General features: G+C 42.7%; 1 protein-coding gene across 1 annotated transcript in view; it reads right to left on the bottom strand.

Annotated features, from left to right (window-relative positions):
* Positions 1–523: 523 nt before the first annotated feature.
* slc22a31 (solute carrier family 22 member 31) overlaps positions 524–25,358 on the bottom strand; it is a 69,805-nt gene continuing 44,970 nt past the window's right edge. Inside the window, exons 7-9 of the mRNA XM_078544461.1 lie at positions 20,114–20,328; positions 4,835–4,946; positions 524–1,557 (exon numbers count right to left, since the gene is read on the bottom strand). Of these exons, the coding sequence (XP_078400587.1) occupies positions 1,152–1,557; positions 4,835–4,946; positions 20,114–20,328 (733 nt within the window). The 3' untranslated portion in view covers positions 524–1,151. The remainder of the gene's footprint in view (positions 1,558–4,834; positions 4,947–20,113; positions 20,329–25,358) is intronic.

Here is a 25,358-nt window from a genome sequence, read left to right as displayed (position 1 = left end):
CACTGGTGGGAACTCAAGCCTCCTTTGACAGCACCTTCCAAACCCACAACCACTACAGTCTAGAAGGACAAGGGCAGCAGGTACATGGAAACACCACTGCCTACAAGTTCTCCTCCAAGCCACTCACCATCCTGACTTGGAAATATATTGCTGTTCCTTCACTGTTACTTGGTCAAAATCCTGGAACTCCCTCCCTAACAGCACTGTGGGTGTGCCTACACCAAATGGACTGCAACAGCCCACCACCACCTTTTCACAGACAACTAGGGATGGGCAACAAATGTTGGCCTAGCTGGCGACACCCACTTCCCATGAATGAATAAAAAACGATTGTGGGGACGAACAAATGCCAGAATCTTGTATGAATAATTTTGTTATTTGGAATTGAACCCAAGTAACTTCTGATTCATTTGTGTGACAATATTGAAAAATTCAAAGTATAGGTACATAGCAAATAATCAAAGCCCAAGGCACAATGTTTACTGCTCAGTCCAACATAATTAGCAAAATTGGCTACACAATCTTTGAAGTAATAGGAAACATTCTCCATTTTTATTGCAGTAAAACAATTAAACAAATTAAAGGTTTTGCTTACGCTCAGTAACACTTTCTCATACAAGGATTTGATCAATGGATTCTAGCATAGAAAAGAGAGCAAAAAATTCAACCTCCATGAACCAAAAAGGATTTCAAACATAATTTCAGCCTAGGCCAAGATAGTTATATGGCAATGAATGGAAGGGATACCACAAAAATAGCTGAGCTGATCCATGACAGGTTTCACTTAATTTTGACACGTTTGGCTATATAAAAAGGAGAGAGTGAAATAATCAACCAACTACATTATGCATATCATTTTCAAGGTACACAGATGACTGGAGATGTTGAAAGTACATTCAACATTTTGCGCTTTAAACTCCAATCTCAATTTACAATCTATCATTATGGAAGCACATATCTTTAGAAACATGAACTTGTAATGGAGATTGAACTTCCTCAGCTGATATGTTAAACAGTTTGTAGTTTAGCCAAACCGCTCGTTAGGTGTTAGAAAATACAAAATCTGTAATGTCTAAATGACTATTTGCTGTAGTGCAGGATATGCAATAGTAGAATATTTCTACATTTCTTTGTACACCATGAAGGATTGGTTAAGATGCTGACTCTCTTGTATCCTCAGTCACACTTTCATTTACAGGGTCCTGTGATTGAAAAGGGACATTTTGGGCCAACATTTTCTTGGTTGCTGTGACAAGCTTGGAATAGTTTTCTGGATTATAATGTCTATGCTGTTTTGAATGCAGCAGAGGAGCTCTATCCTTGTTTCGTGATAAAAACATTGGAGGACGTCTCTGCTTTTCACCATCTTTCAAAGATTCTGGGAGTGGCTTCCGTTTGCTTTCTGGAAGCAACATGATGCACAGTACTGAGAGGACAGCAAAAGTGGCGAACACAACATGAAGGAGGAAGAAGCCGTGTTTATTGTGGAGATCCATCATTGGTGATGTTGCTTTTCCAATGCAGCCTGTTGCCATAATAAGGCCTAAGCCTGCACCTCTGTGGAAAGATTTTATAAAGATAAAAATTATGAATATATGAATATAGGTGAAAATAGATACTATAAGTGCTTCTGGAAAACTTGTAAGGTTAATTATAAAAAGTACATAAATGACCTAATTCATAAAAGGCCAGAATTGTTATCAAAGTAATGTTAAAGCATTATTCATGGGTAAATGGTACAGCAATTTTAGGGGGGGCAGCAAGTATGTTGTTCAATGGCAATATCCAAAAATAGCTGTCTGAGTTTCACTGCTCCACCATTAGCTTCATGAAAACAGCATCTCAATCTTGGCCTCCTGATTTTGTTATAAAATATAAAATAACTTTCTAAGGTGACTTTATTGGGTAAAAAAAAGAAAGTTTTAAGTACAAAAATAACAATGTGATGAGTGTCAATAAATAAAATCAATAATAAATGACAGTCATTCAACCTCTTTGGCAATAAGAATTAATTACTACAGGTGTGGAGTCTCATTTATTTAGGGGCTTGATCCCATCTTTGGGAGACTTAATCTTTCCCGTACATTAGTGTTCATAGCCGTTGCCAATGATTTGTGTGACTGAATACATCAAATTCAGTTTTATTTTATGGTACTCTGAGATCTGGGAGGAGGAGCGCAGGACAGGGACGGGAAGCTGCTGGCTGTGATCGGGTGATGAACTATAGTAATCCAGGGCAGGCCAGAGCAGAGCAAGGGGTAGGGAGCCTCCCCCACAGTAACTTCAGCGGTACCCTACCCTGGCTAATTGAGCCTCCCCACTCTGGCTTCATCCGTGACCCCTCCCACGACCGGCTTCTTTTGCGGCACTCAGTGGAACAGAGGCTCGACAACTGCAAACATTCAGGAAAGGGTCCAGGCTCTGGAGGCAGAGAGAGAGACACACAGCGGCAGAGGGAGGGAAAAGGAGCGAGAGAGGAAAAAAGGAGAGAGGAAAGGAGAGGGAGAGACAGAGAGAGAGAGAGAAAAAAGAGAGGAAAAAGAGAGAGAGAGAGAGAGAGAGGGGAAAAAGAGAGAAAGAGGAAGAGAGAGAGAGAGAAAAAAAAGAGAGAAAAAAGAGAGAGAAAAAAGAGAGAGAAAAAAGAGAGAAAAAAGAGAGAAAAAAGAGAGAAAAAAGAGAAAAAAGAGAAAAAAGAGAAAAAAAAGAGAGAAAAAAGAGAGAGAAAAAAGAGAGAGAAAAAAGAGAGAGAAAAAAGAGAGAGAAAAAAGAGAGAAAAGAGAGAAAAAAGAGAGAGAAAAAAGAGAGAAAAAGAGAGAAAAAAGAGAGAGAGAAAAGAGAGAGAAAAAAGAGAAAGAAAGGAGAGAGAGCGAGAGAGAGGAGAGGGGGCAGAGAGCGCGAGAAAGGAGAGAAAGCGCGTGAGAGGCGGGAAAGGAGAGAGAGCGAGTGAGAGGAAAGAGAGCAAGAGAGGAAAGGAGAGAGAGGAAAGAGTGAGTGAGCGAGAGTAGGGAAAGGAGAGCGAGCGAGTGAGATGGGAAAGGAGAGAGAGAGAGAGAAAGAGGGGAAGAGAGGAACAAGCATGAGAGAGGTTGGAAAAGGAGAGAGAGGTTGGAAAAAGGAGAGAGAGAGAGAGGTTGGAAAAAGGAGAGAGAGAGAGAGAGAGAGGTTGGAAAGAGGAAAGAGGGAGAGAGGTTGGAAAGAGAGAGAGAGAGAGGTTGGAAAGAGAGAGAGAGAGGTTGGAAAGAGAGAGAGAGAGATTGGAAAAAGGAGAGAGAGAGAGTGGAAAAAGGAGAGAGAGAGGTTGGAAAAAGGAGAGAGAGAGAGAGGTTGGAAAAAGGAGAGAGAGAGAGAGGTTGGAAAAAGGAGAGAGAGAGAGAGAGGTTGGAAAAAGGAGAGAGAGAGAGAGGTTGGAAAAAGGAGAGAGAGAGAGAGAGAGGTTGGAAAAAGGAGAGAGAGAGAGAGAGGTTGGAAAAAGGAGAGAGAGAGAGAGAGGTTGGAAAAAGGAGAGAGAGAGAGAGAGAGAGAGAGGTTGGAAAAAGGAGAGAGAGAGAGAGAGGTTGGAAAAAGGAGAGAGAGAGAGAGAGAGGTTGGAAAAAGGAGAGAGAGAGAGAGAGGTTGGAAAAAGGAGAGAGAGAGAGAGAGAGGTTGGAAAAAGGAGAGAGAGAGAGACAGGCTGGAAAAAGGAGAGAGGAGAGAGAGGAAAGAAAAGGGAGGAGAGAGAGAGACGGACAGGGAAAGGAGAGAGAGCGAGAGACTGGAGAGAGAGGGAGGGAGAGACAGAGAAACACAGGCAGTGGGAAAGGAGAGAGGAAAGGAGAGACAGTGAAGGGGTGGGTGGGGGGAAAAAGAGAGAGAGAGAGAGAGAGAGACCCAGAGAGAGAAAGAGATAGACAGAGAAAGGAAAGCAAGCAAAAAGATGAGCTGAATTTCAGGTGTGCTGTGGGTGAGACACAGAAACTGTGCTTCTCAGGGCTTGTTTGGGTGATTTAGTGTTATATAATTTCAATTTATATAGTATTTCTGTTATATTCAGTGATTTATTTCAATTTGCAAGCTATTCCAGCTAATGCTGCATATGTCTGGCACAGTATTTCAGTTTGTACATTGGTTTTTCCTTGCAAGAAATATCTGAAGGAATCCAACTCTGACTTTAACATTGATTCCTAAAGGAACCCATGATTCACTTTAAGTTGTTTCACTTAAAATCACAATTTTCAGGAATACAACCACAACTTTAAGTGAGGACTTTCTCTACAATTACTGGGTAAGTGGGGATATACCAAATGAAGGACCAGCACTTTCCAATTCAGGTAACAACAGGGAAGAACCGTGCAAATTGTGGCCTATTATTTCAAAATGGCATGACCTTATTCTTCCACTCTTCTGTGATTCAAATGGTAGACTACAAAATACCTGATATGTTGGACCTCAGCTACTGAATCCTACTGCATGTACCAACCTGAGTTTCTGCTTCAACACTGACCAGCCTGTGATTTTGCCAGTAGTGGGAAGTTTAGGGGTGAGGGGGGGCAGAAAAAGTCACAAGCCAAACACTGTAGACTGCACCTCAACAGGTGTTGAAAATAATTTGCAACTTTCAGATGTGAATCAGTTTTGAAATAAATTTATTAGAAGGACACTTCTACCTTTTCATTGTTACCTCTAGCACATTTGTAGTATTGGAAAGTATTACTATGTTGCAGGAGTTTCATATTTGCCACTTTAATTCAAATTCAAGGTCTCAAATTTTAGTGACATGCCTGTAAAAAGTCAGAAAAAATTGGTATGTAAAAAATTAAATGAAAATGAACATAAAAACTACAATTGCTGTACTTACCGAACTACAGTTGGAATAACCTCACTGGCAAAAAATATGCTCAGTGTAACAACAGCATAGGCTGAGAAGAGACCCAGAATGGAAAGAGCCAGGTGAAAACCTTGATGTAGGTCTGGAGAAAAACAAAAAAAAACTGTTGGTAGCATATTACCGAAGCACAAAAGCTCAAATCACTTTGCCAAATAGTTTGAGAATCATAGGGCAGAATTTTTTGTCCCGCGGACGGGCACGAGCCGGACCTGAATGGGAGTAAAATAATGCGTGATGACGTTGGGTGAGCATCCTGAAGTCATCGCACACGCGCACGATATTTTGCTCGGCGGGCGCGCGCAGGTGCCGGAGCGGCGCCCACCATTAATTCACAGGCCACATAAGGCCCTTAACAGTCCAACAGACTGTGATTTTACCTTGCCCGTGCAATTTTCTGCTCATTGCATGGGCAGAAATCAGGCAGGTGGCCATCCAACATTTTCACAAACCTCATCCAAGGGTGGAATAAAAAGAGTCAGCAGCATTGCCAATGTGAGTAGTGAGAAGTTTTGGAGATAGTTAGCAGCTGGTTGCTTATTGGTACTTGGCAGCTATATCTCTGTTTGGGGCTTCATTCTTAGCATTTCCAGGCCTCATTTCAGGACTCATTGCTGTCTTCCAAGTCCCCGGAGGATTCAGACCATGTGAACCCTTCCAGGTATTAGACAGCCTTCTTTTACCCTGGTAACAGGGATTGTGGTCTCTGCTGGTGGCACCTACTCTGTGGAGGGAGGGGTATAAGGGAGAGGAGGCCAGGTGTCCCAGTGCAGCTTCCAGGGGAGGGGCCTGTGGAAGGAGGGGTGCAGGCACAGGGCAGGCAGGTAATCCAAGGCAGACAGTGCAGCAGAAGGCACCGCTATCCTGCTGCCAGGGTTTACAGGCGGCGAGGTTCTGTTGAAGGGTCATGAGGACTCGAAACGTCAACTCTTTTCTTCTCCGCCGATGCTGCCAGACCTGCTGAGTTTTTCCAGGTAATTCTGTTTTTGTTTAGGATTTCCAGCATCCGCAGTTTTTTGTTTTTATTTACAGGCGGCAATGCAGTTACCCCAATATGTCTGAGGTGCAATGCCAAAGGAGGCTCCGCCTCTCAAGGATGGCCATGACCTCCATTTGCCAGCTGATTGGGCCTAAGACCAGTTACGACTGTGTAGGTGAACACCCCACGCCAGTGGCTCTTAAGGTTACAGTGCCCCTCAATTTCTATGCCTCCGGCTCTTTCCAGGGCTCAGTGGGGGATCTTTGCGAGTCTCCCAATCAGCTGTCCACTGCTGCATCAAGCTGGTGACAGAAGCTTTGTTCAGGCGGGTACCTTTATTCTCTACCATACGGACGAGGTCAACCAGGCTAAGTGAGCCAGAGGCTTTGCAGTGATTGCTGGGTTCCCCCACATCCAGGATGCCATCGACTGCAGATATGTGGCCATCAAGGTGCCAGAGGGTCAGCTGGGTGCCTTTGTCAACAGAAAAGGATTCCACTCCATGGATGCAAATTCTGTAGGTTTGTACAAGTGTCCTGAGACACTCCCAGATGTTGAGGCTCTTCAGTGCTCCAGCCCAACTGGATGGATGGCTGCTGGGTGACAAGGGCTGTCCGCTGAAGAGATGGCTCATGATGCCTCTCTGCCACCCAGAACAGAGGCAGAATAGCGTTACAAGTCATGCCTCCACAAGGGCGGTGGTAGAGAGGACCATAGGTCTTCTCAAGATGTGCTTCCGATGCCTGGACCATTCAGGGGGACCGCTACAATACCTGCCAGAGCTGGTGTCACTGATTGTGGTTACAATCAGTCTCCACAATCTGGCACTGGCAAGGGGGGGACCCACTGGAGGAAGGGGATCTTGACACAGCTGCACAGGCCACGAATGATGAGTCCAGTAGTGAGTCTGAAGATGAGCACGGTGAGAACGCTGAGGGTGTGGAGCCAGACCTTGGTAGTCTCCAGGGAGGCAGGGACACCAGGGATGCCTTGATCCAACGCTTCTTCAGCTAGGCTACCAAAACTCAGTTTCAAACGCATGCCAGAGCTGCCTCCTCCATCCCCAATGTCTGAAAGGACCCTTTCAATTGAACACAAAGGACACTTAGTGCCTGTGCAATAAAGTTCAAAGGCATTTACGTCCAGTATTACATACTGGCATACCCTGTACCAATAAAATAAAAGGTGAAGCATACTCAGGCCATGACGACAAAAACAAAATTTATCTCATTTTGACAATTCCAAATTATTTACATAAACTGCTCTGGTCTTCATTCCCAGACCAGTATAGATAAAGTAAACACAAATGAACATAAAACAAAACAAAAACAGAATTACCTGGAAAAACTCAGCAAGTCTGGCAGCATCGGCGGAGAAGAAATCAGTCAACGTTTCGAGCCTTCATGGCCCTTCGGCAGAACTGCAGCATAGTTTCAACAAGGGAGAAATATAAATTGGTTTAAGGTGGGTTGGGGGGGGGGGGGGGGGGGGAAGAGACACATTGAGGGTGTGGTGTGAGCAGATAATAATCAAAAGATGTCACAGACAAAAGGGTCAAAGAGGTGTTGAAGGTGGTGGTCTTTGTCTGAGAAAAGTGCTAATTAAGAATGGAAAACAGGATATTCAAAGTACAGCTCTAGTGGGGGTGGTGTGGAAAGACTAAAGGTTTTAGTTTTAGATTTAAAAATAATGGAAATAGGTGGGGAAAGAAGAATCTATATAAATTATTGAAAAAAAAGCGGGTGGGGGTGGGGGGAAAGAAACGGGGTGGGGATGGGGGGAGGGGGAGTTTAAGATCTAAAGTTGTTGAATTCAATATTCAGCCCAGAGGGCTGTAAAGTGCCTAGTCGGAAGATGAGGTGCTGTTCCTCCAGTTTGCGTTGGGCTTCACTGGAACAATGCAGCAAGCCAAGGACAGACATGTTGGCAAGAGAACAGGGTGGAGTGTTAAAATGGCAAGCGACAGGGAGGTTTGGGTCTTTCTTGTGGACAGACCGCAGGTGTTCCGCAAAACGGTCGCCCAGTTTATGTTTGGTCTCTCCAATGTAGAGGAGACCGCATTGGGAGCAACGAATGCAGTAGACTAAGTTAGGGGAAATGCAAGTGAAATGCTGCTTCACTTGAAAGGAGTGTTTGGGCCCTTGGACGGTGAGGAGAGAGGAAGTGAAGGGGCAGGTGTTGCATCTTCTGCGTGGGCATGGGGAGGTGCCATAAGTGGGGGTTGAGGAATAGGGGGTGATGGAGGAGTGGACCAGGGTGTCCCGGAGGGAACGATCCCTACGGAATGCCGTCAAGGGGGGGTGAAGGGAAGATGTGTTTGGTGGTGGCATCATGCTGGAGTTGGCGGAAATGGCGGAGGCCATTTTAACACTCCACCCTGTTCTCTTGCCAACATGTCTGTCCTTGGCTTGCTGCATTGTTCCAGTGAAGCCCAACGCAAACTGGAGGAACAGCACCTCATCTTCCGACTAGGCACTTTACAGCCCTCTGGGCTGAATATTGAATTCAACAACTTTAGATCTTAAACTCCCCCTCCCCCCATCCCCACCCCGTTTCTTTTCCCCCCCCCACCCGCTTTTTTTTCAATAATTTATATAGATTCTTCTTTCCCCACCTATTTCCATTATTTTTAAATCTAAAACTAAAACCTTTAGTCTTTCCACCCCACCCCCACTAGAGCTGTACTTTGAATATCCTGTTTTCCATTCTTAATTAGCACTTTTCTCAGACAAAGAACACCACCTTCAACACCTCTTTGACCCTTTTGTCTGTGACATCTTTTGATTATTATCTGCTCACACCACACCCTCAATGTGTCTCTTCCGCCCCCCCCCCCCCCCCCCACCCACCTTAAATCAATTTATATTTCTCCCTTGTTGAAACTATGCTGCAGTTCTGCCGAAGGGCCATGAAGGCTCGAAACGTTGACTGATTTCTTCTCCGCCGATGCTGCCAGACTTGCTGAGTTTTTCCAGGTAATTCTGTTTTTGTTTTGTTTTGGATTTCCAGCATCCGCAGTAGCTTTTAGATTTTTGTTTTCACAAATGAACATAAAATCACCCATGACCTGTGCCTCTTGTGCTCATGGTGCCTTTGACTTACATTTGCACGTGCTACATCTTGGTGTTCCCCACTCACTGGCACCGGCATTGGAGACAGCCTGCTGACTTGTTGGCCTTGATGACCTTAGTGGTCGTCCTCTGGCCAATGGAGCCTGTGCTCGCCCCACCTGGAAGGGAGTGGCCAATGCCACACCTGGCATCTCCTCAGGCATCGCAGCCTCAGATGCCACGGTCACTGGCAGAGGGGCAGAGGAGCTGCTGCCGTCATCCGGAGTGCCCTGAGAGGAGGCTGCAGAGATGACAGGCAGCTTGTGTGCCAATGCGAAGTAGCTCTGCACCTACCCGCACACGACTGATGGACGGACACTTAGCTGGGATACTGGGTGCCTTATCCGTCTCCCACATTGACACTCACCACCTGAGGTCAGTGTCAGTGTGAGGGCTTGCAGGTTCGAGCGCAACCCAAGGAATCCTTCATTCTGTCCCTGGAGCTGCCTCTCTCTGAGTGTCGCCACTCTCCCAATGGAGGAGGCAGTGCGCTCATCCATGACGATCAACACAGTGCTCACGCTCCACATGGGACTCCTCCATCATGGAGACCATGGCACGCAGACCCTCATGGATCTCCGCCAGATCCTCCTGCACATCTCACTGGATATCCATCGTCTGCCGCCTAAAGGATGACTCCAGAGGCTCATCGTCAGCCTTTGACTGACCCATGGTCCTGGTCTCCAGCAGTTCTCTGACTGCTGGCGCCCTGGGCACACTCTGCCTGCACCTCAAATGACTGTGAAGTGCCCTCACCAATGTGCGCCAAGATACTAGCTGCCACTCTAATGCCCACTGAGAAGCTGGTATCTGTGCTGGTGCCTGCTTCAGCGAGCGGGTGTGACACAGGTGAAAATGATGCCCAGTGGTCCTCTGGTGTCAGGGTGGCCCTTCGGGGTCTGCAGATCGGACACCTGCTGGCTAACCTAAAAGGGAGAAGGAGATGCCATTAGTTAAAGTCATCACACTGTCATTGCACGTGCCAGGCACACGGGTGAGACAATGGAGATCTCTATCACGGTGCTATCGTCTTTCAATGATCAATGGGGACTCCAAGTTTGAGGCTTCCGTCAATGAGGAGACTACACGAGAATGGTTGCACAATCCGAAACTCTCACCTCTGTGCACTGCACTCTTACCTTCATCTGGGACCTCCACCTCTCCACATCCGGTTGCATGGGGAGCATGCCGGCTCTCGAGCTCTAGGGTGCCCTGTTTGAATCAGGAGAGCAGCAGCAGGTTAGGCGGGCCTCTACTTGTACATGCCCTCTCCACTTGGTTATGGCTCTTCTGCTCCTGAAAGGACAGAGGAGCATTGATTAGTCCACTCTCTACCTGCAGCGCCATTGCAGCCTGGCCAACCCCAGCTGAGGAACACCTCACAGGGCACATCCGAGTCGTGGCCCTTGAGTGCAAGGCACTCAGTCCAAGCAGCCAGGGCTCACCCCTTTGGCCGGCTCCAACGTGTTGACAGTTGGCACTCAGGCTCTAGCATCCCTGAGGTCCATCGGGGGACGGCCACACCGTAGCACTTCTGCACACTTATCCATGCCAGCACGGTACTCACCCTTCCAGAGCGCAGCAGGTCATTGAAACGCTTCCGGCACTGCACCCATGTTCATTGCACCATGTCATGGCTGCTCACCAGGGCTGCCACTTTCTCCCTTGCCCTCTTTGTGAAGTGCAGTGGCCTCCTCCTCCCATCTCTGGGGACAAGGGTGTCCCTCCTGGCAGCCACCTCCTCCAGGAGGACAGCGAGGCACTCATCAGAAAAGTGGGGGGGCCAAGTGCCCACCAGACCTGCCCCACGGCCTGGTGTTTGCAGCCGCACGACTCCATCGTTACAATGGCAAACAGACGTCCTTCCCTGGCAGCCTTTCTGGGGCTGCTTGGGCCATTCCTGAGCCGGCTGCCAGGTCGCCATTGGACCCGGTGGCCGACAGGCCCCCAATTGGCCCTTCCTGGTCAGTGTGGAGCTGCGTTTCACGCTGTGCGGGCCTTAATTGGCCCACCAGCGAGAAATCGTGTCAGTGCCCGATTGTGGGCGACGGTCGATTTCGTGGCTGCTCCAGAGGCCCGCCCACTGCACTCGCCCGAAAAGGGAAAAATTCTGCCCATAGTGTATCCTGTTGTTTTTACTAGCACCAGATTTGGCATAACTGCATTTGTCATAGACTGAGGTGCTGTAAACAATCATAGGGCATTAGTACATTTAAAAAAAGCAGGCGTGGGCCATACGCTCCCTTCAAACCTGATCCGCCATTCAATAAGGCTATGGCTAAAATTTTACATAACTTCATTTTTCAGCCCAATCTCCATATCCCTCAATTCCCTTAGTGCCCAAAAATCTATCAATTTCAATCTTGAATGCATTCAATGACTTAATATCCATGGCTATCTTGGGTAGAGAATTTAAAATATTTTCAATCCTCTGAAGGAACAGTATTTCTCCTCATGTCATTCCTAAAAGGCTAACTGTTATCCTGAGACTACTATCAGGCTCAGCAGCCTGGGGAAACAGCTTCTCAGAAGGTTTACCAGGGTAGATGCCAAGAATTTTATATGTTTCAATGAAATCATCTCTCTTTCTTCTGAACTCCAGCGAATGTCGGCCCATTTTACTCAATTTCTCCTCTTAGGTCATCTCTTTTTTCCTAAGAATCAATCAAGTGAAATTTCTTTGTACTCCGTCTAAGGCTAGTATACCTTTCTTTAGGCAAAAAACCAAAACTGTACATAGTACTCCAGGTGTAATCTCACCAAAGAAAGACCACCTTATTCTTATGATCCAAGCTCCATGAAACAATAGCTAGCATACACCTGGCTTCCTAATTCTTTGTTGTACCTGCATGTTAACTTTCGGTAATTCGTGTACAAGGACATACAAAACCCTCTGAATCCCAACATTTACTATAATAAAAGCAAAATGGCAAAAAATGCAAATTACTTTCCCTTTCTTTGTATCATCAGCAAACTTGGATATATTATATTCAGTTCCATTCTCTAAATCATTGACATAGATTGCAAATAGCTGAGATTCAAGCACTGATCTTTGTAGCACTTCAATAGTTACATCCTGCCATTCTGAAAATGACCTGTTTATTCCTTTTCTCCCATTTTCTATCGATGAACCAATCCTCAATCCAAACTAATATATTACTCCCAATACCTTAAACCCATTATTAGCATCTAAGTGAGTGCCTTCAGAGAATCCAAATATACTACATCAGATGGTTTCCCTGATCAACTCTGCTAGTTACATCCTCAAAAATTAATAGATTTCACAAACATGGTTGCTCTTCGTAACACTGTGTTGACTCTAACCAATTTGTGAATTTTCAAGTGCTTTTTTGCCACATCCTTAATAATAGATTCTCTTGTTTTCCCTACTACTGATGTCAAGCTAGCTGCCCTCTTGTTTTCCATTTTCTCTCTCCCCTTCCTTTCTTGAACAAGGTTATATTTGTTACCTTCCAATCCATGGGGACCGTTCTAGAATCTAGGGAACTCTAGAAGATCAAAATCAATACATTCACTATCTCTGCAATTGATTATTTTAGAAATCTAGGATGTAGGCCTTTAGGTCCTAAGACTGTTAGCTTTTAGCCCCATTAATTTCTCCAGTATGTATTCCATTACTGATAATTACTTTAAGTTCCTCACTCTCATGAGGCTTTTGGTTCCCCAGACTTTCTGGTATATTGTGTGGGTCTTCTTACTGGTCAAAAAAAAAGACAAGGAATAATTGTTATTAATGTCTCTGCCATTTCCTTATTCTCTATTATAATTCCTCCCATCTCTACCTCTAAGGGACCCATGTTTTCTTTTGTTGATTTTTTAAATAAATACTTGTAAAAGCTTTTACAATCTGTTTTAATATTTCTTGCTGGTTTACTCTCATCCTATTATCCCCTTCTTTATTACTTTCATGCACATCCTTTGCTAATTTTTAAAACCCTCCCAATCCTCAGGCTTACAATGTTGCCAAGAAGTGTCGTAAGCCTCTATTAATTGAATACTATCCCTAACTTTGCTACTTAACCTTGGCTGTAGTGTTTCTCCAGTAGGGTTTTCATTCCTAGAGGAAATGAATATTCATCGAGAATTGTGATGTTTCTTTAAATGTTGGCCATTACTTATCTACAATCATATCTTTTAACTTACTTGCCCACTTTACCTCAGCTAACTCATGCCTCCCTAATTGCATGTGTTTAAAATTTAAGACCCTAGTTTCAGACTTAACTACATCACTCTCACACTTAATACTAAATTTCATTATATTATGTCTACTTGCTCCAAATGGGTTTGCCCAATCTAGAAGATTAAAAGCCTCCAGGTTACCCTTGTTACATGCTTCCCCAATTTGCTGCCTTATACTCTGTCCAGCGTTATGATTACTGTTAGGGAGCCTAATAAACTATTTACAGCAGTGTCTTCTGCTCTTTGTCATTTGTTAGCTCTACCCACACTGTCTCTGCTTTGTTGTGTTAAGATTTGTTCTCACTACTGCCTTTACCAGGGCTATCCCAGCTTCTTTTCCATTTTGCCTATCTTCACTGGGATATTTAATTCCTAACCTTGATAACCCTGCTATGTCTCAGTAATGCCTACTAGCTCAAACCCATTTATGCCTATTTGTCCTACAAATTCATCTGTTTCATTACAAATGTTTTGTGCATTCCACTATAGCACTTTAAATATACATATAGAGCGCTTTAAGTAAATTCACTTCATCACCTAGGCAGCACTCTTAGAAAGGCAAATAAAATGCAGATATCACATTTGGATCACAGAACCCACCGGTTTTTCTTCCACTGAAATTAAAGAGAAATTGAGCAGGGTTCTGTAATGGATGTGCAATCCTTCAGTTACATCCTTTTTTGTGCTTTGCCCAGTGCATGAAAATTTAAATTTACTCCAGACTGAGAAAGACCCTACCCTAGAGCTAACTTGGTTCCTGGTCTAGCAACATCTTGACTTTTAAAAGTCTCATCTTTGTTTTCAAATCCCTCCTTGATCTCACAACCCCGATTTCTGTAATCTTCCCCCGCCCCATAACCCTCAGATATCTGTGCTCTTCTAATTCTGGCCTCTTAAGGATCCCCGATTTTAATTGCCCCACCATTAGTGTCCACACCTTTAGACAGCCCTGATAAAGGCAGTAGTGAGAATTGATCTTAACAAGCAAATCAATACAGATTTGCAAAGAATGACAAAGGGCGGAAAATACTGCTGAAAATAGTTTATTAGCTACCCTAACAGTAATCATAGCGTTGAACATAAGAAATAGGAGCAGGAGTAGGCCATTTGGCCCTTCAAGACTGCCCCCCTGTTCAATAAGATTATGGCTGATCTGCCCCAGGCCTCAACTCCTCTTTCGTGCCAGCTCCTCAAAGCCCTCAACTTTCCGATATTTCAAAAATCTATCTACCTCCTCTTTAAATATTTCCAGTGATCCAACCTCCACAACTCTCTGGGGTAGAGGATTCCAGACATGCACACCCTCTGAGAGAAGAAATTCCTTCGCATCTCAGTTTTAAATGAGTGTCCCCTTATTTTGTAACTATATCCCCTAGCTCGAGATTCCCCCACTAGTGGGAACATCATCTTAATATCTACCCTGTCAAGCCTCCTCAGAATCTTGTATGTTTCAAAAAGATCAACCCTCATTCTTCTAAACTCTAATGAATAAAGGCCTAACCTGTTTAGCCGTTCTTGATAAGTCAACCCCTTCATCCCAGAAATCAGCCTAGTGAATCTCTTTTGAACTGCCTCCAATACCACTATATCCTTTCTTAAATACAGGGACCAAAACCGTACACAGTACTCCAGGCGCGGCTTCACCAACACCCTGTACAGTTGTAACAAGACTTCCCTATTTTTAAACTCCAACCTCCTAGCAATACAGGCCAAAATTCCATTTGCCTTCTTAATTACTTGCTGCACCTGCATACCAACGTTTTGGTGTTTCATGCACAAGAACACCCAGATCCCTCTGTGCTGCACTTTTTTGGAGTCTCTCTCCATTTAACAGTCTGCCTTTTGATTCTTCCTACCAAAATGCATGACCTCACACTTTCCTACATTAAACTCCATCTGCCAAGTTTTCGCCCACTCACTCAACCTATCTATAACCCCTTGCAGATTCTTTATGTCCTCAGCACAACATGCCCTCCCACCTATTTTTGTATCGTCAGCAAATTTGGATACATTACACTCTGCCCCCTCCTCCAAGTCATTGATATAGATAGTAAATAATCGTGGCCCCAGGGCTGATCCTTGTGGGACTCCACTAATTACATCTTTCCAACCTGGAAAAGGCTCATTAATCCTGACTCTCTTTCTTGTGTGTGTTAACAAATCCTCAATCCATGCTAATACATTACCCCAAATACCGTGAATGCCCAAATATCTTGTGCAATAACCTTTTATGTGGCACCTTATCAAATGCCTTCTGGAAATCCAAATACACTACATCTACCGGTTCCCCTTTATCAGCTCTGCTTGTTATATCCTCAAAGAACTCTGGTAAATTTGTCAAACATGAGTTCCCTTTCACAAAACCATGTTGACTCTGTTCAATTGCGTTAAGCTTTTCTAAATGTCCTGCTATTTCTTCCTTAATAATACTCTTGCATTTTCCCTACAACAGATGTTAGGCTGACTGGCCTATAGTTTCCTGCTTTCTATCTCCCTCCCTTCTTGAACATGGACATCACATTAGCAGTTTTCCAATCTGCTGAGACCCTCCTGGAATCCAGTGAGTTCTGGAATATTTCGACCAATGCCTCCACTATCTCTGCAGCCACTTGTTTTAAAACCCTTGGATGCAGGCCATCAGGTCCTGGCGACTTGTCTGCCTTTAGTCCCATTAGTTTGTCAAATACTTTGTCCCTCGTGATAAAGGCTGTTACAACAGCTTTCCACCCATTAGCTCCTTGCTTACCTGATATCTTTGGGATGTTTATAGTGTCCTCCACTGTGAAGACCAATGCAAAATATTGGTTTAAATGATCTGCCATTTCCCTGTTCCCCATTATCAATTCTCCAGTCGCATCCTCCAAGGGTCCCATGCTCAATTTAGCCACTCTCTTTTTATATACCCGTAGAAGCTCTTGCCATTTGTTTTTATATTTCTTGCCAATTTACTTTCACAATCAATTTTTGCCCTCTTTATTAGCTTTTTAGTCATCTGCTGCTGGTTCCTAAAAAAATCCCAATCCTCTAGCCCACCACTACTTTTTGCTACTTTGTATGCTTTAGTTTTTGATTGGATACTCTCCTTGACCATCTTTATTGACCACGGGTGGTTCATCCTTCTCATTGAGTCCTTCTTTTTGACCGGGATAAATTTTTGCTGAGCGTTATGAAATTTCTGCTTAAAATGTCTGCCACTGCTTATCCACTGACCCTTCCCTTAGTCTATTTTCCCAGCCCCCTTTAGACAACTCTTTCTTCATACCTCTGTAATTACCCTTATTTAAGTTGAGGACACTGGTTTGAGAGCAGAGTTGCTCGCCCTCAAACTGAATTAGAAATTCTACCATGTTGTGATTGCTGCTCCCTAGAGGATCCTTAACTACGATATCTCTTATTAATCCCACCTCATTACACATTGCTAGACCTAAAATAGCCCATTCCTGGGTAGGCTCCGTAATGTATTGCTCTAAGAAACAATCCCTGATGCACTCTACAAATTCATCTTCCATGTTACCCCTGCCAATCTGATTTGTCCAGTCAATATGCAGATTAAAATCACCCATGACAATTGTAGCACCTTTCTTACACGCCTCCATTATTTCCCGATTTATACTTTGTCCTAGAGTGAGGCAGCTCTTCTGGGGCCTATAGACAATTCCCACCGTGGCTTCTTCCCCTTGCTATTCCTTATTTCCACCCAAACTGATCCCACATCACGATCTATTGCACCTATATGACTACTCACCACGGCACTGATACCTTCCTTTATTAACAAAGCTATCCCACCTCCTTTTCCTTTTTGTCTATTTTTCCAGAACGTCAAATACCCTTAAATATTGAATTCTCAGTCTTGGTCACCCTGCAACCATGTCTCTGTAATAGCTATCAAGTCATACCCATTTATTTCTATTTGTGCAGTAAACTTATCTATCTTGTTACAAATGCTGCGTGCATTCAGATAAAGAGCCTTAAGCTTTGACTTTTTACCATTTTTACTCATTTCTGGTTCTAATTTCTGCTGCATTCTTCTGCTTATATTTTCTGCCCCTTCCTGTTATACTTTGATTATTGTTCGCCTCTCCCCGACCCTGCACCTTTGCTCTTGCATTTCTTTTTGACTTTTTAAACTTCCCTTCAATTGAACCCTCCCCTCTACTAATTAGTTTAAAGTCCCATCTACAACCCTAGTTATACGATTCGCCAGGACACTGGTCCTAGCATGTTTCAAATGAAGCCCGTCCCAACTTAACAGCTCTCTCCTTCCCCAGTACTGGTGCCAGTGCCCCATGAATCGAAACCCATTTCCCCCATACCAATCTTTGAGCCATGCATTTACCTCTCTAATCTTATTTAACCTACGCCAATTTGCACGTGGCTCAGATAGTAATCTGGAGATTATTACCTTTGTGGTTCTGCAAATTAGGCAAGCATGTAACAAAGGTAATGCGATAATCCAGAGGCTTTTAATCTTCCAGATTGGGCAAATCAGTTTGGAAAAAGTAGCCATAATTTGATGAAATTTCATTTCAAGCGTGAGAGAGTGATGTAGGCAAGTCTGAAACTAGGGTCTTAAATTTTAAAGAAATGCAATTAGGGAGGCATGAGCCCTAAACTATGGAATACCCTCCCAACACCTCTCCGCCTCACTTTTCTCCTTTAAGACACTCCTCAAATCCTACCTCTGACAAAGTTTTTGGCCACCTGACCTAATATCTCCTTATATAGCTCGGTGTCATATTTTGCTTTATGATGATCTTCTGAAGCTCTTTGGAGTGTTGTATTATGTTAAAGGCACTATATAAATACAAGTTGTTGAAAAAGAACATGTTTAAAATATAGGCAAAATATTAATATACTCAGTAGAAATTTCTACAAAATAAAATTCTATTCTCCTGGCTCAATGGAAGCAAACGTAACACTAGCTCCTCAAATAAGGTTTTATTCACGTACCCCAAAGTTCAATTTTCATACACTTGAGTAGCACTAGTTGAAAAATAAAAATAGAACTTCAGAATAAACTGGGTAGGTAACCAGGGAAATTACACAAATGTCAGAGAAATGGTAGAAATAGCACCTTATTTTTAAAGGGACTTCTACCAATTTACCAAGGTTATTTTTATTCACACACAGGGTATGGACATTGCTGGCAAGTTCAACATTTATTACCCACCCCTAACTGCTCGTGAGAAAGTGATGGTGAGCTGTGTTCTTGAACCATTGCAGTCCAAGTGGTGTAGGTATACTCACAATTTTGATGCGGTAGAGTTACAAGATTTTGACTCAGGAAAGATTAAGTAATATGTTCAAGTTAGGAAGGATTGAGTTGGAGGGGAACTGGCAAGTGGTGGTGTTCCCAAGCACCTACTGCCCTTGTTCTTCTAGCTGGTGCAGGTCACAGTTTTGGAAGTTGCTGTCCAAGAAGCCTTGGTGAGTTGCTGCAGTGCATCATGTAGATGGTACACACTGCAGCCATGGTGTGCCAGTGGTGGAGGGGTGAATGTTTAAGGTGGTGGATAGGGTGCTGATCAAGCAGTTGCTTTGCCTCAGAGGGTTTGAGCTTCTTGAGCATTCTTTGAGCTGTACTCGTCAAGACAAGTGCAACATATTCCATCGCATTCCTGTCTTGTACCTTGTAGATGGTGGAAAGGCTTTGGGGAATCTGGTGAGTCATTCACCGCAGAATAACCAAACTCTGATCTAGTCTTGTAGCCACAGTATTTGTAGGACTGGTCCAGTTAAGTTTCTGGTAAGTGGTGACCCACAGGATGTTGATAGTAGGGGATTTGGTGATTGTCATGCCATTGAATATCAAGGTGAGGTGGTTAGACTCTCTCTTGTTAGAGATGGTCACTGTTGGACAATTGATGTGGCACAAATGTTACTTGCCATTTATCAGGCCAAGCCTAAATGTTGTCCATGTCTTGCTGCATGGAGTCACGGACTGTTTCATTATCTGAAAAATTGGGAATGGTGCTGAACACGCTACAATCATCAATGAACATCGCCACTTCTGACCTTATGTTGGAGGGAAGATGTTTGAGCTCAGGGCAATGCCCTGATGAACTCCTGTAGTGATGCCCTGGAGCTCAGCTGATTAGCCTGCAACAAGGAGAACCATTTTCCTTTATATTCAGTATGACTCCAACCAGTGGAGAGCTTTCCTACCCTCAAATTCCCATGAACTTCAATTTTACCAAATATTTTCTTTATTTCATCCTCCCTTGCCTACTGGCAACAGTAATTGTGCCCCTAACCAACATCCACCAGATACATTTTTCATGGGGTAGTCATTGAGGTGATTAAGAGCAAGAACTCTGGCCAATATGCCCAAACCATTGGACTGTGGCTTCACCAAAGCTCAGGTAATATTCACTAAGGCAGTAAAAGTCAGGGATAAAACCTAGAACTTCCTAATCTATACTGTATAGTGGAAAGCTTTAGAGCACTATTACCTTTCAGCAGCTGTTCCATTGCCTATCCTAGAAATTAGTGGTTTGTTTTAGGTCCTCAGTTTGGCTACAAGTCACCATATGTCAAACATGACAATCTCACCCACAGAATCCAGCAACGTTCCCATTATGTTCTTGAACAGCAATGTTCTTGTAGAATTGCACAGTAAGTCTGTCATTTTTGCAATCTAAGCAACTTTTTCACTTGTGTGTGCAATTTAGCAACTGTGTGCAAAGTTGGAAGAGATTAAAATCAATCTAAGACCCATCGCTTTGCTCCTTTTCTCTTTTTACACAAGCCAAAATATTTCACTTATACCATTCTGAAAGATTGTTGTCCCAGATGACTTTATCTAGATGATCCAGTAGAGTAGGTTTTTGTAGTTATTATAAAATTTCTCACCAGGAACTACAATTAATGGCAACAGACACTACAAATATTATAGCTATGTGTTAGAAATTCGAACATGTTTCTATTCCATGCTAAAAATCTGTAGCAATCACCTATACTTACATTGTATAAGAGCAAGCAACAATAGTGACGACATTCCTGTGATGATTGTTGACAGCAGTAGAATACCACGTCGGCCAAACTTGTTCACGGTAAAATATAGGAAAAGAAGGGCCACACCTTCAGCACCAGTAATGACTAAATAGCTCAAGTGGAAGCTGGGACTATAAGCAACGAGGTTTTGGGAAAAGCAATTCTGGATTCCACTGCCAATGAACCTGAGATGAAACGAATAAGGTTATTCCCTCTCAGTGGACTCCTTGCAATGGCTAACACATTAACCAGCATCAAAATTCAGAGGAGGGAAAGTAGAATCATAGATAGTGGTAAGATAGTAATAAATAGGCATTTTTATTTTACACAAACCAGTCAACTTTAAATCTCAGTGAAAGGTGAAAGTACCAATTTGTCTTCAGGTTAAAAATTTTTATTTCTTGAACAAGAGTGCGGGAAGCCATCTTTTATTGTTTAGCAGAATTTCTTCCAGTCTCAATTATGAGCCTGGAGAGTGCCCTCCATGGTCCAATAGACACTATTGTTCACTCTCCAGGCTTATACATGAAGACTGATGACTTGGGAAAATTACTAGAACGCTGTCAACATCTGTAGAACGCCACCAGTAAAAAATAAAATCAGTACCATTAGGAACAGTAGAGATTTTCCTAAAGAACTAAAAACTACATAGAATTATAGTTTACAATGCAGAAACAGGTCATCTGGCCCAACAGGTCTAGGCTGTTGCTTATTCTCCAAAAAAGATATTCTCCTCTCGCCCTCTTAATTTAATCTTATCAGCAATTCCTGTCTTCTGTCCCTTTTGGTTTTATGTGCTTATCTAAGCTCCTCTTAGATCCATTTAAGGTATTCAGCTTTGTGTTCGTGGATTGCACATTCTAACCACTCTCTGGGTAAAGTCGTTTCTCCTGAATTCTCCATTTGATTTATTAACAGAGAGAAAACTTTATTCAATTTAACCAAATTATTATTAAGTAATAGCAATTTACTTTTTCCAAAAGATATACCAAAGAATATTATGTCAATGTTGGTCACAAATCACAAAAGCAGTAACAAATGTATGACTTCAAAGAAGGTCAACCCCATGTCAAGTCAAGGACACTAGTAGTGGTAAGCTAGAGAGCAAAGAATACTGAGAAACTGATGGCATAAAAGAAAGAACTTTAAAGTATGTAAGACAAGACCAGTAGTCAATATGTAAGATAAAAAAGTCTCATGCTACTTTTATCACCCAGAGCAAGTGGATAGCCAGAAAGCGATGAAGCCAATAAAGGATCGAGGAAGTTACCTTACTATCTGCTATAAGAGATGCTAAATAAATATTTTGTCATTGTGTTTATAGATGAGAAGAAGGAAGGAATGTGTATATTATACAAGTTACTATGTGGCTTGAGGAAACTTAAATTTTTGAAGTTATTTAAATGTAGTTTAATGTATTGTGTATTTAAATGCTCAAGGTATCAATTAGCTGAAGTACCATTCTTTGGGAACAGGAATTGCCCTAGAAGACCAATGGGTAGTGAATGCTACACTTTACAAAAGAATATACAAATTAGGAGCAGGGGTAGGCCACTCAGCCTCTCGAGCCTGCTCCGCCATTCAGTAAAATCAGGGCTGATCTGATTTTAAGCTCAACTTCACATTCCTGCCAACCCCCAATAACTTATCACCCCCTAGCTTATCAAGGATCTATCTACCTCTGCCTTAAAGATATTCAAGGACTCTGCTTCAACAGTCTTTTGAGGAAGAGAATTCCAAAGTCTCTCAACCCGCGGAGAAAATCTTTTCCTCTTCTCTGTCCAAAATGGACCCCTTATTCTAAAAGGGTGGCCGAGTTAGAGATCCTTTCCACATCTACCCTGTCAAGTCCCTTCAGGATCTTATATGTTTCAGTCAAATTGCCTCTTACTCTTCTAAACGCCAGGGAATACAAGCCTAGCCTGTGCAGCCTTCCCTCATAAGACAACTGCCCATTCCAGGTATTAATCTAATAAACCTTCTGTGAATTGCTTTTAAATGCATTTACATCTTTCTTTAAATAAGTGGACCAATACTGTACACAGTACTCCAGGTGTGGTCTCACCAGTGCCCTGTATAACTGAAGCATAGCCTCCCTATTCTTGTATTCGATTCTCCTTGCAATAAATGATAACATTTTATTTGCTTTATTAATTATTTGCTGCACCTGCAAACTAACCTTCTGCAATTCATACATTAGGCCACCCAGATCCCTCTGCATCTCTCGCCATTTAGATAATATGCCTCTTATTTGTCCTGACAAAATGGACAACCTCACATTTTCCCACATTATACTCCATTTGCCAGATCTTTGCCCACTCACCTAACCTATATATATCCTTCTGTAGCCTCATGTCCTCATCACAACTTACTTTCTTACTTATCATTGTGTCATCAGCAAATTTAGCAATTATACCATCAATCCCTTCATCCAAATCATTTATACAAATTGTAAAGAATTGAGGCCCCAACGCTGTTCCCTGTGTCACACTACTTGTCACATTCTACCAACCAGAAGTCCCACTTATGCCTCCTCCTAGTCTGTTAGCTAGCCAATCTTCTATCCACACCAATAAGTTACCCTCTACACCACGAGCTTTTATTTCACACAATAACCTTTGATGAGGCACCTTATCAAATGTCTTCTGAAAATCTAAGTACAGTACATCCACCAGTTCCCCTTTATCCAAAGCACCTGTTATTTGTTCAAAGAACTCCAATAAACTGGTTAAATATGATTTCCCTCTCATAAAACCGTGTTGACTCTGTCCGATTACCTTGAATTTTTCCAAGTACTCTATTACAAGGTCTTTAATAATAGCTTCTAACATTTTCCCTATGATGGATGTTAAGCCTATAGTTTCCGGCTTTTTATCTCCCTCCCTTTCTGAATAAAGGAGTTACATTTGCTATTTTCCAATCTAATGGAACCTTCCTCGGATTGAATGAATTTTGGAAAATTGAAACCAATGCATCAACTATCTCACTAGCCACTTGTTTCAAGACCCTAGGATGAAATCTATCAGAACCCAGGAACTTGACAACTTATTGGATCTACGAGTTGACAAGTATCACATCCCTGGTGATTGCAATTTTCCTGAGTTCCTCCCTCCCTTCCAATTCCTGATTTACAGCTATTTCTCGGATGTTACTTGTATCCTCTATGGTGAATACCGATGCAAAATATCAGTTCAATTCATCTGCCATCTCCTTATTTTCCTTTACTAGTTCCCCAGGCTCACTTTCTATAGGATCAATGCTCACTAACTTTTTTAAAAAATCTATAGAAACTCTGTCTTTATATTTCTAGCTAGCTTTCTCTCGTACTCTAATTTTTCCTTCCTTAATCTTGTCATTCTTTGCTGTTCTTTATTTTCTATCCAATCTTCTGACCTGCCACCCATCTGTGCCTTTTCTTTAAGTTTGATACTATCTTTAACTTTTTTAGTTAACCATGTATGGTGGATTCCCCCCTTCGAATTTTCTCGTTGGAATGTATCTATTCTGTATATTTTGAAATATCCCCATAAATGTCTGCCGCTGCATCTCTATGGACCTATCCCTTATCCTAAATTTCTAGTTCACTTTTGCTAGCTCTACTTTCATGCACTTGTAATTGCCCTTATTTAAGTTTAAAGTACCAGTCTTGGCGCCATTCTTCTCTCCCTCAAACTGAATGTAAAATTTAATCATATCATAATATGTAGCATTCGAAACAAAACAGATGAACTGATAGTGCAAATAGAGATAAATAAGTATGATCTAATTGCCATTACAGAGACAAAGCTGCAGGGTGGCTTAAATTTAGACCTGAATATTGAAGGAAATGTGACTTTTAGGAAGGATAGGAAGTTAGGAAAAGGTGGGGGGTTGGGGTGGCTCTGTTAATAGAAGACAACATTAGCACAATCACTGCTACATAGGGGCACCTTCACTATGAGGTCATGAATAATCCTATCTTGTTGCACAATACCAGGTCTCATATAGCCTGCTCCCTGGTTGGCTCCAGAACATGCTGATCTAAGAAATTATCCTGAAAACATTCTATAAATTTGTCATCTACGCTACTGCCCATACGTACATTAAAATCACCGCACCTTTCTGCAAGCTCCTACTATTTCTTCTTCATACCCCATCCTACCGTGTGATTACTGTTAGGGGGCCTGTACACTACTCACACAAGTGACTTCTTGCCTTTGTCATTCCTCATCTCTACCCAAACCACTTCTATATCCTGGTTTCCTGAACTTAGGTCATCTCTTTCTATTGTGCTAATGTTGTCTTCTATTAACAGAGCCACCCCAACCCCCCACCTTTTCCTAACTTCCTATCCTTCCTAAAAGTCACATCTCCTTCAATATTCAGGTCTCAATTTAAGCCATCCTGCAGCTTTGTCTCTGTAATGGCAATTAGATCATACTTATTTATCTCTATTTGCACTATCAGTTCATCTGTTTTGTTTCAAATGCTACATGCATTCAGATACAGAGCCTTAAGTTTTGTCCTTTTATTATTTTTGTAACTTCTAGCTTTATCTATTGGTTTACTCTTAGACTTGTACTTTCTGACCCTTCCTGTCATGGTCTGTTTATCATTTCCCATATTAATATATTCCTCTCTTACATTGTCTCTGCTCTTTTGATATACCACTCTTTGATATGCCACATCTTCCCATGTGATCCCTTGTCCTCCACTATTTAGTTTAAAACCCTTCCTACTTCCTTAGTTATGCGATGCACAAGAACACTTGTTCCAGCACAGTTCAGGAGTAGACTGTCCTAACAGTACATCCCTCACTTTTCCCAGTACTGATGCCAGTGCCTCATGAACCGGAACCCACTTCTACCAACAAGTCTTTGAGCCACACATTCATCTCTCTAATCTTATTTGCCCTGTGCCAATTTGCACATGGCTCACTTTTGGGTGATTAAAAGAGCCTTGTGTCAGTAGTAGGAGAACTGCTAGACAGCACAAGCTGGGACAACATTAGGTTAATAATTAGAAAGGGATGATCCTTCAGGAACACAACACTGCTTATTAAAGAGTGAATAATATTAATCAAATTAAATAAAGAAACTGAGTGTAGACTAAGGTAATGAAGCGATTACGCGTGGATTTTCAAAAGAACCGTTATCTAAATGGTGCCACGTAGAGTTCATGGTACTAGAAGCTAAAACGGCAGTATGTCTCAGAGTAGCTGGAGGATAGAAAGCAG

This window comes from Cetorhinus maximus, chromosome 6, assembly GCF_964194155.1.
Source record: "Cetorhinus maximus chromosome 6, sCetMax3.hap1.1, whole genome shotgun sequence".
Taxonomy (NCBI): Eukaryota; Metazoa; Chordata; class Chondrichthyes; order Lamniformes; family Cetorhinidae; genus Cetorhinus; species Cetorhinus maximus.
Note: the sequence above shows the minus strand (reverse complement) of the source record. Positions and strands in the feature narration are given on the sequence as shown.